This window comes from Scleropages formosus, chromosome 17, assembly GCF_900964775.1.
Source record: "Scleropages formosus chromosome 17, fSclFor1.1, whole genome shotgun sequence".
NCBI classification, from domain to species: Eukaryota; Metazoa; Chordata; class Actinopteri; order Osteoglossiformes; family Osteoglossidae; genus Scleropages; species Scleropages formosus.
The window spans coordinates 2,669,506-2,685,977 of NC_041822.1; the positions used below are offsets into that span (position 1 = coordinate 2,669,506).

The 16,472-nt window shown below is 40.5% G+C and overlaps 1 protein-coding gene across 1 annotated transcript; it reads left to right on the top strand.

The window, feature by feature from the left end:
• Window positions 1-9,788: 9,788 nt before the first annotated feature.
• On the top strand, window positions 9,789-16,078 carry cyp1d1 (cytochrome P450, family 1, subfamily D, polypeptide 1). The gene is made up of 6 exons (XM_018759988.2): window positions 9,789-10,616; window positions 12,648-12,771; window positions 14,236-14,325; window positions 14,433-14,556; window positions 14,699-14,785; window positions 15,467-16,078. The coding sequence occupies exons 1-6, from the start codon at window positions 9,789-9,791 to the stop codon at window positions 15,747-15,749; spliced, it is 1,536 nt and encodes a 511-aa protein (XP_018615504.2). The 3' UTR covers window positions 15,750-16,078.
• Window positions 16,079-16,472: the final 394 nt, after the last annotated feature.

A 16,472-nucleotide genomic window follows, 5' to 3' on the forward strand; every position in this document is an offset into this window, starting at 1 on the left:
AATTAATAGACTACAACAAAAGTGTTTTTTTTTTCATGCATGGCAGTGACAACACCAAAATGTTTTACAATATTTGCAAAAATATTATTTCAATCGTGTCTTTTAATCCTTTTTTCATTCATTCATTTATTCATGCCCACTGGACAGAGACATTGTCATATTTTGGATCAATGATGTTCATGACAGAAAGAAATACATTTCTCAATATTTCTGTCTGCTTCTTTCACTCCATCAAGGACACAGACACTATTCCATCAGAGTTGCTGTGTAGTGTTACTAACAAATGTGTGATCCTCACTCCTGATGTACTACTCTTGAACAAGGAGCTAATCTTGAATTGCTCTAGTAAAAATGACCTGGCAATGTAAATAGGTGAATAAATATAAGTAGCTTAACTCTATAAGTTACTTTGGAGAAAAGCATCATTTTACTAAATGAATAATAATAGCACTGCTTCTGGGATGGGAAGGAATGATGGTGCAGCAGGTAGTACTCGTATCTCACAGTGCCTGGGCTATTCGGGTTTAAATCTTACTTTGTCTTTGTGGAGTTTGCATCTTTTCCCATTGTCTGCATGGGATTCTTCTGGATGCCCTTGTTTCTTCCAGTAGTCCAAAGAAATATGGTTTAAGTGAACTAGCCCCTCTAAGCTGCCTGTGGCTAAACTGTACTAAACTGCTGTCTTGTCCAGGGTGCGCCCATCAGCCTTGTGCCCACTGATTCTGGGATGGGTTCTGGACCTACAGTCCCTGCCTGGGATGAGCGGCTATGGAAAAGTATTGAAATGAGTACTGAATCTGCTATTTCTGTTTTAATTTACTTTAATTGATGGTTATGATTATAAATGTGATAAGGAAGTTGGAAGTACATAGTTCTTCCAACCATATTAAGTTATCCATCATAAGAAGTTATTAATAATAAGGAGGGTGGCTGGTGGTGTTGTGGTTTGGGGTGGCTGCCTTTAGCGCCTGAAGGTTGCCAGTTCAATCACCACCTCTAGCTGTACTGCCCGTGAGCAAGATGCTTGCTGCAATTGCTCCAGTACCTTTGCCCAGCTGTGTGCCTGGGTTGCTAGTTGTGGCCTTGTGATGGATTGGTGTCCCATCCTGGGTGGGCCCCTTCAACCTTCTGCCCAATATCTCCAGGACAGGCTCTGGCTCATTGTGACCCTGCTTGGGAACCAGGGGTTTTTGAAATTGGTTGGTGGGGGTGTGGTGGGTTCAGCTGGTGCCTGCTGTGTGGCAAGTCTGGGGTTTGAGCCATCCTTAGGGTGCCTTACGATGGACTGGCATCCTGGGTGTGTGCCCTTCAGCCTTGTGCCTTGTGTTGCCAGGTGAGGCTCCAGCTCACCATGACCCTGCTTAGGACAAGTCGTTGTTGGCAATGGACTGGTTGGTTGGTATAATAATAAGTTCCTGAACTGAGTTAATTTATTTTGTTTTGGTCTCATTTACTTACTTATTCCATATTTATTGCTGCTGTGCTGAATGACTGCTCTTAAATGATAACTGACAATGGGAATTCTGTTGTTAGGAATCAACTAAGTGAACTTGGCTATATAAGCGTGGTTATACTGTCTGTGGCATCTTTGCACAGACTGCAAAAAGGACATGAAAGTAAAATGACTGCACAATTGCAAAAAAAAAAAAAAAATGCCACTGGACCTGATAATAAGTTCATTGTCTGGAACATGGGAAAATATTTTCACAAGCTGTTGTAACATGATTTGCTAGTACAAAATCCCATTATAAGGGGTCAGTGAACTTTTAAGGTGGACTATTATCTTAAAATTGTTGGCCTAGAAGACATTATTTACCCCGGAGCCCTGGACAAATGTTAAATGTCAGAATCAAAACAAAAAAGCAAATGCTATACTGATTGATCATAATCTACATTCATATATGATCACATGTACAAAATGGAACTAGCAGACAGCCCTGGATGCCCATGTGGAGAGCAACAACAAACTGCAAAATATTTGCTGGATCACTGCCCCATGTACACACCCACACAAGTGGATTTGAAGAACATCAGCAATACAGATTGGCTACATGAAGCCAATATTATAGCTTAAAGCTTGCCTTATGTTGCTAAAGATCTATTTTTCTTATCATATGATAAGTAATAAATAGTCTATTTTTATATATAAAACAATCATTTTCTATGGAGAGCATAAAGTGCCAGACCACTTCTGGCAAGTGAGTCCCGAACCCTTACTAAGACCAAATATTTCAAACAATAAACAGCAGGCCCAAACAAATACTGGAAGGAGTGATCCTGAAGTTGAATGGGGACTTCATTTTTGGCTAGGCCTCAGTATAATAAATCTTTTAATGTGCATCATAAGACAAGGTTTGTGGTGGAACCGAAAAGGGGGAGCATAGATACAGAAGGCCCAAGACCACAGCTGAATGGTGGGACAAAGCAGAAGGCCAGACTGCAGAACACAAACAGAAAGCAATGAGAGCAGTTGTAATTCATAAGTAATGCAGGTATTACCAGTTAATCAGACTAATCAAATAAATACAGAGACTAAAGTCTGTCAGGTGTTGTTATTACTCATGATCTAGAATACCCCTTTTCCCAAGGTGACTTACAGTTTTTGGATTGTACACACACACCATCTGAACTGCTCATGTCACACAAGGTTGCAGGATCCTAAGCCAGCAACAAGGAGCATAGGGCTGGAAGGGCAGGGGACACACTCAAGACAGGATGCCAATCCGTCACAAGGCACCCCAAGTGGGGCTCAAACCCCAGACCCACCAGAGAGCAGGATGAGGTCCAACCCACTGTGCCACCACACCCCTCTTTTGGATTGTATGCTAAGATAATGCATTATTCTTGAAATATGTTGGAATTACATGGGACAAATCCACAGTTCATATTTCATTAGCCAGCCCCTCAAATAAATGAGTAAATGTAAAACTGAAATAAACATACTTTATCACAGCTCTGAATATATATTGAGTCTTTATTTCTAGCTGGACGTCTTCTCATTCAGCAAAGCAAAGGCAGTTTGAGTGAACCCACAGTGTTCAGAGCTCTGATTCATTCATCTGTTCTTCCATTTTTTACTTTCTGTTTCTAGTATGTATGTATGTATTACCGAGTTATGTAGTCTCATCTTCTTAAGTGGTAGACCTATGTCTCATACAATATGTCCTTACTGGAGAAGTTTGATGGTTCTGGCTCAGCCTTTTTCATGGTTGATGAAGATGCTTTGAGTTTGGACAGAAAACTCTGCTGCAAAGAATATGTAATCTATTTCTTGGCCCCCAGGATTAAAGAAATAAATCTGGCTAATGGCACTGAAGGTAACTGGCACCTCATACCACAGGTGGGTAGAATAGCCAAATACTGAGGTATTGTGTCAAAAGACTGATCAAGTCCTGAAATTACTGTGAATTAAATTAAACTTTTTAATGTCATGAAGCAGAAGTTATGTTAATAGCAGCAATATATTTCACTCAATTTTTCAAGAAATTAAATCTGCTGTGTAAATAAAACCAGGTACACACACACACACACACACACACACACACACACACACACACACTTTCAGAACCGCTTGTCCCATACAGGGTCACGGGGAACCGGAGCCTAACCCGGCAACACAGGGCGTAAGGCCGGAGGGGGAAGGGGACACACCCAGGACGGGACGCCAGTCCGTCGCAAGGCACCCCAAGCGGGACTCGAACCCCAGACCCACCGGACAGCAGGACTGCGGTCCAACCCACTGCGCCACCGCACCCCCATAAAACCAGGTATTATCAGTTAATCAGACTAATCAAATAAACACAGAGACCAAAGTCTGTTAGGTATTGTTATTAACCATGATTTAAAAGACCCCTTTTCCCAAGGTGAGTTGCAGTTTTTGGATTGTATGCTAAGCTACATATAAAGATCACAATTTATCCATTTATACATCATGGTAACTTTACTGGAGCAATTCAGGGTAAGCACCTTGGAGAAAGATCAAGTGTATTAATGAAAAGAAGAGATTTAGGCTTGCGTCCTTTGATTGCAAGATGAAAGTTCTAACTACTACACTGCAGCCCCATTTGCCATTTGGCTGACACTTTTATCCAAATGGATTTAATAACTAATTTAACTGTTCATAGCATACATAGCTACAGGTGCTCCCGGTCTTATGATGGTTCGACTTACGACTTTTTGACTTTACAATGGTGAGCTGGCGACAGACATTCAGTAGAAACTGTACTTTGAGTTTTGAATTTTTACTTTTTCCCGGGCAAGTAATATTAGGTGCGATACTTTCTTGCGGTGCTGGACAGTGACAGCAATATGCATCTCCCAATCTGCCACGCACTCACTATACAGATACGCCCCCATATCTACGTTGTGTTTTGTGCATCTATAATGTCACAGAAATGTCCATCTGTGCCCCTGCTACTGGTGGAAAGAAGAAGAAGAAGGCAATTACTCTTGAGGAGAAACTCAGGATAATTGCCCAGCACGAAGGCAGCAAGCCATGGCCATCACAAGCATGCTAGGCTACGATGTTCAGTAGGCAAGATGTATTAAATGCAATTTCGACTTACGATATTTTCGACTTAAGATGGGTGTCGCGGAATGTAACCCCATTATAAGTCGGGGACCACCTGTAGTTGACTGCAGCTAGCTAAACGATGTCTAAGGTGATATTGCAGTACTAATGCTGATATTGACATGCTGGTTAGCAAGCAACAGATCTTGTTACCCAATTAGTGAGTAGTTATCACCTTCGCTGTACTAAAGGAGAATAGCAACAACCTACTGTACCATAAGGAATGTGAATTGGGGCTATGTGTAGTCAAAATAACATTTAGGCTACAATGGCTTTTAGGTTATATTCTGTCTAGCTTTAGTATAAAATTAGTAAAATGTAATTACACTATGCAAAAGTTACATTCCGACATTAAATTGTTTAACTAGCATATACGTTTACAAAATTCAACTCTTAACATTGTCATAAGTGAAAATTTGTCGTAGCACTGGAGTAGGTGCTGCCTTTTCAGTAAACAGAAATACAGGCAGTCCCTGAGTTATGAACGAGTTCCGTGTCCTCAGTGTATCTTTAAGTTGGATTTTGACATAGGTCGGAACAGTTAGGTATGGTAACGTTAGTTTGTCAAATGTTTGTCTAAGTGTATTGTATATTGTGTACCTTTCTATGCATAAAAAACTTTAAAGAACCACTTCTGGAAACACTAAAAGATCTTTAATATAACAACAACAATAATGATAATACAATGTATGATGTAATAATAATAATAATAATAATAATAATAATTAATATTAGTACAGTATTTATAATAGAGAGAGACATAGAAGGATAGAGAGATAATAAATGTTAAATAAATGTTACTACTGTCATGATGAACAGAGGACACGGAGGAGGCTGGACCCAAGTGCAGGATTGTTTATTCAGAACCAAGGCATTAGACTTGTTCTCGTGGTCGGGACAGTGGAATGGTCGGTCGATTGGCAAACTGAACAGAGGCAAGGATCCGAAATCATGGTTGAGGGACAAGGCGGGCGGTCGTTATCAAAGAGATGTGGAACAGGACTGGGGAACGATGAGGGACAGGACTCGGAAGAACAAAGTTAGGTAGGTTTGAGAATGCAGAGGGGACCATTGTATCAAGTGAAATTCCGCAGCGGGGAAGAGGTTGAGAAGTGTCTTTATAGCCAAGTGCTCTCTGAGAGAGAGACAGTGTGAGTGTGCGTGTGTGCATGCGCACGCATGTGCAAAACATTAAAGAAACATTAATGTTTGCTTTTCCAATGTTGGTTGGCGTTTCACTTTTTCTGATTGCATTATTATTTCCGGTTTAGTTTCAATCGTGATAGTTTTCCTTTTCTTTGATGCATCACCATCACTTGCATCACATTTATGCTTTGGTGCCATGGTTACGAAGGTAAAAACTAAAAAATTAAAGCCAAGTAGTATACAGTAACACATGAAACACTGTTAACAGCAACATGGTCCGACTGAAAAAATCAAGTCTTTATCCTACCTCATGCCCATGTGCCAACAAACCGTTGTAGACACGTAATGTTTTGATGCTGGTCGCAAAGCAGCACCCGTTTGTTATTAGAAATCATTGTGTAACTCGAATTTTGAATATAATAGGCTTAATTATGAAGTTTTTCTTTTATTATTACTTAAGGGTGACAAAAATGAACTTCCGCTCAGTAAGGGGGTGGTTCGCATAACTATGGGTTGTACGTAAATCGGATGTTCATAACCCGGGGACTGCCTGTAGATAATTATCAATATTATGAACTCACCAAAATGAAATAGTTCACCTGAAAAAAAAATCTGTGTTGTGTTATTGCTAACAGTCACACTAGTTTATCTAGTTTATGAGGTGCATTCAATTTGCAAATTAATACACATATCATTTAACAATTAACATACAGTGTATTTAAGGAGTGACCGACAAATTCAAAACAATTAACAGTTCAAAACAATTAAGTCCTTAATTGTTGTAAAATTCAACCGTAATAGTTACATTTACACTTACTCATTTAGCAGGTGCTCTTCCAAAGCAACATACTATTTTAAAAAATCAGCTGTCACAACATGGGTAAAATCACACACACAGTCTACAACTGCTTGTCCCAAGCGGGGTGGCGGTGAGCTGTAGCCTAAGTCAACAACACAGGGCACAAGGCTGAAAGGACACACCGCAGATGGGACACCAGTCCGTTGCAAGGAACCCCAGGTAGGACTTGAACCCCAGACCCACCACAGAGCAAACCCCGCCCAAACCCACTGCACCACTGTGCACCCATTGGAAAAATTTACTTTTTAAATATTAAAGATATTTAAATTCACTTCTGCTCCTTGTGAGTGAACTAAGCCATCAATAAAAACAAGACAAAGCTGAACAGTATAATGGCTGGTCTCATTGCACAGAGAATATCCGTTTGGTATTAATATACTGTTGATATTTTCTGTTGGGTAAACATGGTAAACGATACTCCAGGTTAGGATATGGGACTGTTTTTAATGTTATGGTTAGGGATAATGAGCTATTAATCCTAACCACTACATGAAACGCCTAAACTTTGTTGATGCAAATTTTATCCCTTTACTGTTGTGTTGCCTTTGAACAATGAATTTACCCTGAGTTGCACTAGTATAAATGCCTTTTTGTAAAAATGAGTGACCAGTTACAGGTTGTATAATGTGGCACTGTTGGTTCAGGGGAAAACTGATTACCGACATTGGTCAAACAGTGGGCTTTCAATTTAAAACACTATTGCTAGCAAAAGATATTAGCTAACCGTAAAGTGTTGGTAATGGTCGACAGTAGAAGAGATGATTTGTTTTAAAAAGATGAAACAATGCGAAAAATTCAACAAGAAGAGGGAGAGGGAAATTTAAAGGAGTGTTTTATTCCGTACAAATGTACCCAAGTGAAAAGAACTGTACTCCGAACAACTTCTTAAAAATACTTTTTTTTTCAGACATTTACTTAAGTATAAATTATTGAGTAACTGTACCTATTCGCTGTCCGCCTGTGGTTATGGCACGAGTGAGGCCCGATGACTTAGGACCTGAGAACCTGATGACTTTGTTCAAATGCTTGGATGGAGTGTGCCACCAAGTGGGGCCCTTCTTATTTGTCCACCAGATTTCTAAAACCTAAACCTCATGCATATTGTTTGACAAAGTCCCTTAACAATTAGTGGGAAATTTTTTTTTGAATTTACATCTTTATTTTTAATATTTATGTCCTCAAACTAATTGTGAATTAATCATTAATGTTCTTTGCTTATCTGGGGGTGCGGTGGCGCAGTGGGATGGACCACAGTCCTGCTCTCCAGTAGGTCTGGGGTTCGAGTCCCGCTTGGGGTGCCTTGCGACGGACTGGCGTCCTGTCCTGTCCTGGGTGTGTCCCCTCCCCCTCTGGCCCTACGCCCTGTGTTACCGGGTAGGCTCCGGTTCCCCGTGACCCTGTATGGGACAAGCGGTTCTGAAAATGTGTGTGTGTGTGTGTGTGTGTGTGTGTGTTCTTTGCTTTGGTCCATCCCTTTGCCCACAGAACTTTCTTCTCTCCTAGATTTTCATGTCCTTAATTTTTTGCAATTATTTGTTTTTTCCGCGGTGGCGCAGTGGGTTGGCCCGGGTCCTGCTCTCGGGTGGGTCTGGGGTTCGAGTCCCGCTTGGGGTGCCTTGCGACGGACTGGCGTCCCGTCCTGGGTGTGTCCCCCTCCCCTTACACCCTTTGTTGCCGGGTAGGCTCCGGTTCCCCGCCACCCCGTGTGGGACAAGCGGTTCAGAAAATGTGTGTGTGTGAGTGAGTGAGTATTGTGGGCTGAGTGTCAAAATATAAAAACAGAGGTTGTCTGGTCACTGTCGGTTTATGATCAGAATATGCCAGTTATAGAGTGAGAGAGCGCTCGGCAATAGCAAGCTATTTAAAAAACGGAGTCTTATTATCTGGAAATAATTCGATATGTGTATAATATACTCAGTTGAGTTGAGACGAAAACGTTGGTCACTTTGGGTTGGCGATTAAATACACATCGCGGTGACCAAAGTTGGCTGAAAAAGGATTTGGCAGCCTGTTGCCGTGCATTGCGACTTTATGGCACTGAGGCAAAGGGGCTCCTCTTACATCGAGACCCAGGGCAGGGAAACATCTCGTGCCAAAGACAAAGTTGTGCGGAGAAACAAAGGGGACGGACGGTGTGCTTCAGACCACCCACTAGCTACGGCCGGACACTGCGTTCCGCCAGCTGGAGTCCCCCAGCCGAGGTATTAGCCGTCTTCACTTAAATTTTTAAATACCATCGTATTCACATAGACTAGAGGACAGCGAAACAACATTTAAAAATGATTGTTTTTTCTCTTAAGTGAAGGCATCCGGTCTGCACGTTCTGCCCGCGAGCAGCGCTGAGGCGCGTTCTGAAGGGAGGAGAATTTCGCTTGGTGAGAGCTTTAACTTTCTTAAAATCACAACTGGCAACTAGTTTAATAAAGTTCGTCTTCAGAAAGAGTGTTGTTTCAATGTGCTCTGTGCTTAAAACATCGTTTGGTGACCTAATGCCGTCAACGTACTTGCGGAGACTGTAAGTGATTCTTCTCTGAATTCAGAGAACTGAGGAAATGTTCTGGAGTTTTCTCTTTTTTTGTTTTTTAATGGAAACACATCAATACAGGTAGATTCCAGCTGTAGTTTTTTGTTCTTTTACTGTTTCAACAGGACTGTTTGCTGTAGTGTAATGAGGTAGAGAATTTACCATCAGTAAGTGTACTGGTGAGTAGGCAAAAGTTGAGCTAGAGGAAGACACTGTTTGCACTTTCTGTGGAGGATTCGTCTTTGAACAGTGTTAACTAATTGTCCTTCACTATTACTTCATTATTGACCAGCAACGACCGCTGGTCCTATTACAGGGTCACAGTCCAGAGCCTGTCCCAGAAGCCTTGCAAGACATCATTGCTGGATATCAAAGTTGGTATGTATTTACCCCCCCGACCTAACTAACATAACAAACTAGTTCTCCAGCAGACAACAGGAAATGGTTCAACATTTTTGCTGCATGCATGATGAACGAATCCTTGAACCTACCAAAGGATGCGCTGAAACTTTGAACAACCTCCTTCTAAACAAATGGTTTTTTCAGGGAATGTTTTGAAGAAACCTGACTGTTGTGTACTTGTCTGAAAGTCTGAAGATATTTAATAGCTGAACTGACATTCCCTTCCGTTTAGGTAACACTAATTGCTTTGACGGGATTGTTCCTGGGTTAGGGCTATAACCATCGGGATGTTTCTACTTGAAGACTCATTCATGCTATTTTCCACTGTGACAATGGCCCTCTTTGCAATGGGACTCATCTTGTTTGCTTTGGAAAGAAGAAAACAGGAGAGAGAACAGTTCAAGAGGCCCCCTGGGCCGATACCTTGGCCGTTCATTGGCAACCTGCTACAGATGGGGGAACAATTACACATATGCCTGACCAGACTGAGGGACAAGTATGGGGATGTGTTCAAAGTGAAGATGGGCTCCCTTGTTGTGGTGGTGCTCAGTGGCTATGACACTATCAAGCAGGCCTTGGTCCGACAGGGCGAGAGCTTCGCTGGGAGACCTGACCTGTTTTCCTTTTCAGCTGTTGCCAACGGGACCAGCATGACGTTCAGTGAGAAGTATGGCGAAGCCTGGATCCTTCACAAGAAAATCTGCAAGAATGCTCTCCGCACCTTCTCTCAGGCCAAGGCAAATAACTCTATGTGCTCCTGCCTTTTGGAGGAGCGCATCTGTGCGGAGGCGTCTGACCTGGTAAATGCACTGAGTGAACACCCGGACCGCGCAAGGGGCTTTGATCCTTCAGTTTCCTTGGTTACCTCTGTCGCCAACGTTGTCTGCGCCTTGTGCTTTGGCAAGAGGTATGAGTACAGTGACAAAGAGTTTCTCAATATTGTCCAGATAAACAATGAAGTCCTCCGGATTTTTGCTGCAGGGAACCTGGCAGATTTCTTTCCAATTTTTCGTTATCTCCCAAGTCCATCGCTGAGGAAGCTGATGCAGTACATCCGTCGAATGAACTCTTTTATAGAGGAAAACATTCAGGAACATTTGAATACATTTGATAAGGTAAACTAACTTCTAAGCAACTTTTGTCTTGAGGCTCTGTTTTATGTATTTATTTCCTATTTTTTTGTTTGTCTTCAGAAAATGGCAGTATCTGTTAAGGTCATAGATCAAGAGCGTTGAAATGGTATAATACAGGCTAGACTTTGGCTACACTCAGTCATTGAAAACATGGCAAAATGAAGGTAATTGAGAGATTATTGATATGAATGGCATTATTTAATTTAGAAAATATTGAAAGAACATGTAAATTCAAGAGGTGTGATTAGCAATTTCTAGAAATTTCATGTCTTCTTACATTTACATTTATTCATTTAGCAGACGTTTTTCTCCAAAGCGACATACATCTCAGAGAAAGTATAATTTGTGCATTACATTACGAGAAAGAGAGACATAGTTGCAGACATGATTCTTAAGCAAACCTAGTTTATTTCTTTCCACTAAATGCACCGATGTTTGCCGAGTCACTGATCGCAAAAGTAAGCGCATAAAACTCACAATAGATGAATCCTGATCACCTTCCTACATTTCTTTCTTTTATAAAGGACCTGTGTAGGACAGTAGGACTGTCAGCAATTTGTGCAGAAGAAGAAAATTCATATAATAGTGTATCGATACAGAATGTATCAATATTCAATTCAGTTCAATTTATATTTATAGAGCCCTCTTCTCACGCAGTGACACAGAGCGCTTTAACACAGACATAAGGCAAGAAAAACAGATACAAACAAAGAAGACAGTCGACTAATGGCTACCATAATAAAGTACTTTTATAGAGCTATAAGTATGCCTACTGGCCACTGGGGAAAGGAACAAAAACTCCCAACTGAAAGTTGAGGGAGAAAAAAACTTCTGGGGATCCAAGGGCCAGTGGTTGCCCACTCCTCCTGGGCGTTGTGGAAATTAACAATTGTAAGCCAGTGTGTAACAAGTAATAATGGTTATGTTGCTAAATGGCATCTTGGATCCCTCAATATATTCTAAAAGTTGCTATCGCAACTGTGACGTGCTCCAGTACTGCTGATGAGGATACAGTATTGTACATGGAGAAAAAGTACACACACACACATTTTCAGACCCGCTTGTCCCATACGGGGTCACGGGGAACCGGAGCCTACCCGGCAACACAGGGCGTAAGGCCGGAGGGGGAGGGGACACACCCAGGACGGGACGCCAGTCCGTCGCAAGGCACCCCAAGCGGGACTCGAACCCCAGACCCACCAGAGAGCAGGACCCAGTCCAACCCACTGCACCACTGTGCCCCCCCCAGAGAAAAAGTATTTCAAGACAAATATATCAGTTTCATCTTGTTGAGAAGAGGACTATATTACAGTGTATTGAATGGAATCCATTTGAAATGAATAAGAAAAACACATTTTTTTTTTTCACATAGACAACCTTTACCCCACCATGGGCAGTACTGACCAAGGGTGCCTTGTGTTATCCTACTGTTTTTGCAAAGTTCTAACTTTTTTTAATCTTGAATTTGTTATGTAGTGGAAACCGTCTATACAGGTGGGTATATTCTTCAGAAAAGGACGTTGTTTAAATTCTTCATATTTTCATTAAGTGTATTTTCTTGCAGGGGGGCGTGGTGGCGCAGTGGGTTGGACCACAGTCCTGCTCTCCAGTGGGTCTGGGTTCGAGTCCCGCTTGGGGCGCCTTGCGATGGACTGGTGTCCCGTCCTGGGTGTGCCCCCTCCCCCTCTGGCCTTATGCCCTGTGTTGCCGGGTGGGCTCCGGTTCCCCACGACCCTGTATGGGACAAGTGGTTCTGAAAATGTGTGTGTGTGTGTGTGTGTGTGTGTGTGTGTGTGTGTGTGTGTGTGTATTTTCTTGCAAATTATTACATTTTTAGTAGCACTCATTTCAATGGAATTTCTTTATATGACACCAGTACTGTCAAGGCAAACATTCTTATGATAAACCTCTTACAGTATGCTCTATATGATCATTATATGGTTATGAGAGTTTAGAATCTTCCACTAGACTGACTGTAAAGATTAGCATTATTCACATTTTTTTTCCTGGCAGAATTGCATCCGAGACATCACTGACGCACTGATTGCCCTTAGTGAAGACAGATATGAGGAAGAGAAGCAATCTGTGCTCTCCAGCACACAGATAGTCCACACTGTCATTGATATTTTTGGAGCTGGTAAGAACATTTAAAAAAAAAAATCCTTGTGCATTTTCCAGATGTACACTATGATGGTGACAAAGTTTGGATACACAACAAATAAACCTAACTTCCAGCTTTTTCCCAGTTAATATTCTTCTCCTTTTCTTTCAACATGTTATAAAAGCTAAACCAGCATGTTGTTTTCTGTATAGTTATTTATCTCACTTGTAGGGCATTTTAATTTTTTACTTTGACAGTTTATTTGGATTTACAGTGATTAATATTACAACAGGTATTGGCTTTTTAAATAAACAAGTTCAGCTCTTAGATTTTCACTGGTTTTGCTTAGGCATTTCTGGCAAGGACTGTAATTGCCCTTTGTTTACTAGAAACAAGATTATGCAATCCATATGTTTTTCCTGGAATAATTTTAGTTTTGAGAACAAAAGGTGAAAGACTAAATTGATTCAGCAGGTTTATTTAACATGTATAGCTTCTTTTCAGACATCATTTGCTCTATTTTATTTCCAGTTTTTGCACTTTGTAGTGTTCTTGAAGACCTCTAAAAAACCTTTCCCCAGAAGTAGATAATATAACACACAGTAAAAAAAATCCCAATTCTCTTTTTACTTTTCAGACTGAGTTGTTTTACAGCTGTGGTGCTGGATACCATCCAAAAGATACTGATGCTTTTTTCTCCACATGCATGGGAATGTTCTGCCTAGTTGGCTAACATGTTCAGAAACTCCTGCAACGCTGCTATCTGTTAAGAAAAATAGCTTTCCAGGCAATTATTATGTTACAGCAGTTTTTCAGCAGGATTATTTTTAACATGATGTTTAATTTTAAAGGAGCTTAGAAGAAATTGGTTTGTGGATGGATTACTTCCTTACTCCAGTAGATAAAATTAACCTATAGTAGCAAGTTTGAATATCAGTTCCAGATGTATTATATTTATCCCCTGAGATCAGATAGGATTATAGTCCTGTAGTCTGAAATGAACTGCTGTAACACATTTTAACAATTTTACAATGCAGAACAATTCCATTACTTCACAGGCAAGAAGTTGTGTTACTACTTTGGAGTCCTTTGTAAAAAAGAGTAAGTTTTAGCTTGTGGAATTCCTATCGGATTTACTTTTATTTATACCACCTGTATTTTTCTAGTTTCTGTTGCAAGGAATATAGACCACATTTTAGATAGGAGGGTGCTTTAATTGTCAGTTGAACACTTTATCGCTATAGTGAAATGACACAAAATTTGGCACCTCTTCTTAAAAAAGAACTAGTGAAAATGGTGCTCTTAAGCAGTTTAAGTAATTAGGCCATGCTAATAAATACCTTTTTAAAACTGTACAATACTGTTGTTTCAATGTTTATGTAATATGCTGTTATATGTTTAATTGTATTTATGATTAAAGCTTTTGTTTGTCTTGCTTTCCTTTTTGCTACTCTTCAGAGTTTAGTGTACAAGTGCCATGAACAATTATTCTCATTTCAGGATTTGATACAATTATAGCTGGTTTGCAATGGAGCCTGCTCTACCTTATAAAGTTTCCAGATATCCAGTGTAAAATATATCAGGAAATAGGTAATATCATTTTTCTGTTGATGTTAAATGACTTCCTTTGCTCAAATACTGTATAGGTGTAAAATTGGTTGATTCTCTTTGACTTTTTTGTAATTAACATCCTGCAGATGACAAGATTGGCTCCAACAGAATGCCAAGGTTTGAAGACAAGCCAAAAATGCCTTTCACTGAAGCATTTATATATGAAGTATTCAGACACTCTTCCTATGTTCCCTTCACCATACCACACTGGTACATGGCAACTTTTTATGTCTTATTATCATATGAAAAAAAAATGTTTGAAAATATCTTATATGTATGTGCTAGTTGACTTTTGTGTCCTCAGAAAATTTTTTAAACTTTTATTAACACATTTTTCTTCCTTCTCATCTAGCACTACAGAAAACATTGTGCTAAATGGATATTTCATTCCCAAAGACACATGCATTTTCATCAACCAGTATCAAGTTAATCATGATCCGTGAGTAGAAGTACCTGAACATTATTTTGTGGTAACGTTTCTAACAGTAAGAGGGGGGGTGCGGTGGCGCAGCGGGTTTGGCCGGATCCCGCTCTCTGGTGGGTCTGGGGTTCAAGCTCTGCTTGGGGTGCCTTGCGACGGACTGACATCCCGTCCTGGGTGCGTCCCCTCCCCCTCCAGCCTTGCGCCCTGTGTTGCCTGGGTTAGACTCCGGCTCACCGCGACCACGCTTGGGACTAGCAGTTTCAGATAGTGTGTGTGTGTGTTTCTAACATGACATCTCATACTGCATGTGTTATTTGGAGGCCAAAGCCCTTAGAGAAGTAAGCCAGCTGAGGAATAAACCAGTTCAGCCACAGAAAGTAACGTATTTGTACGGTACAAAGCTGAGTATATGGTTATCTTTGTCACAGTTAGGTATTGTAGGGTATGTCTGCATATTCCCCATTAATGGTAATACTGTGTCTGCCATCAAACCAGACTAAGTAATGACAGTATGTACAGAAGAGTGTAGCACCTGCTTTTTTTCCTTCCAGAGCTCTAACTGTCCATCTTGATTAATTTAATTCTATTTTGTTATTTGTGAGCAGGGTTGTTTTCTGGATTTTTAAGATTAATTGTCAAAATTTATGGTCATTTTCAGTAGTTATAGACAGCTTTTACATTTACGTTTATTTACAGTGCCCTGTGGAGCAGACCAAAGTTATTCCAACCTGAGAGATTTTTAGATGCATCTGGACAATTGAATAAGGACCTGACAGACAAAGTGATGATATTTGGGATGGGAAAGAGGCGCTGTGTTGGTGATGGATTCGCCCGACTCGAGATGTTCTTGTTTTTCACTACCTTACTTCATCGGCTGCAGATTTCCAATGTTAGTGGCCAGGAGCTGGATCTGACAGCGGAGTTTGGCTTGACAATGAAACCAAAGCCTTACAAAATAAGGGTCTCACCACGATATTAGTTAGCCACTGGAATGCAGGATTAGGAAATGCAGCACATCCTGTTCTACAGGAATTTAACCTCAGAATATCAAAACATATTTAATCAATATAAGAAAGTGATGAATTTCATGTTGTAATCAATCATATCCTATTGCATTAATAATACTAATGTGCTTGTTAATGCAAATGTTTATGCAAAGCTCTGACATTAAGGGTTTCTACACATTTGTAAGGGATGAAAACGCTCTATCCATACATATAACAAACATATAAAGAAACATGTATGTGCACACAAACATATGTATGTGTCAGTGTATGTTTATTTAATATATACACTATTGTTTGAAAGTGTTTCAACCCAGTTTTTTTCTAAAAGTTAAATGTACTTCACATTTAACTAATGCCAACTTTTCTGAAAGAAAGTACTTATAACCCAGATATTGCATATGTGGTATAGACAAGTTGATGAATGTAGCTAAAAAGAAATAAATCTATATCACTGAGTGTGTGTACGTAGGAATCAGTGCATATAATTACAAATATATACCAATTGGAACAGTTGTGGAGCTATAAAGAAAAAGATCGCCCCCCCCCTTTTTTCATCAACCACTTAACCTGTGCAGGATTCCAGTGATTTGGAGCCTCTGCTGGAAGCACAGGTAGTGAGGCAGGGTACACCTTTAGCAGGACAGCAGTCCATTGCACTACAGTCACACACACAAGCACATTACGGACAAATTAGC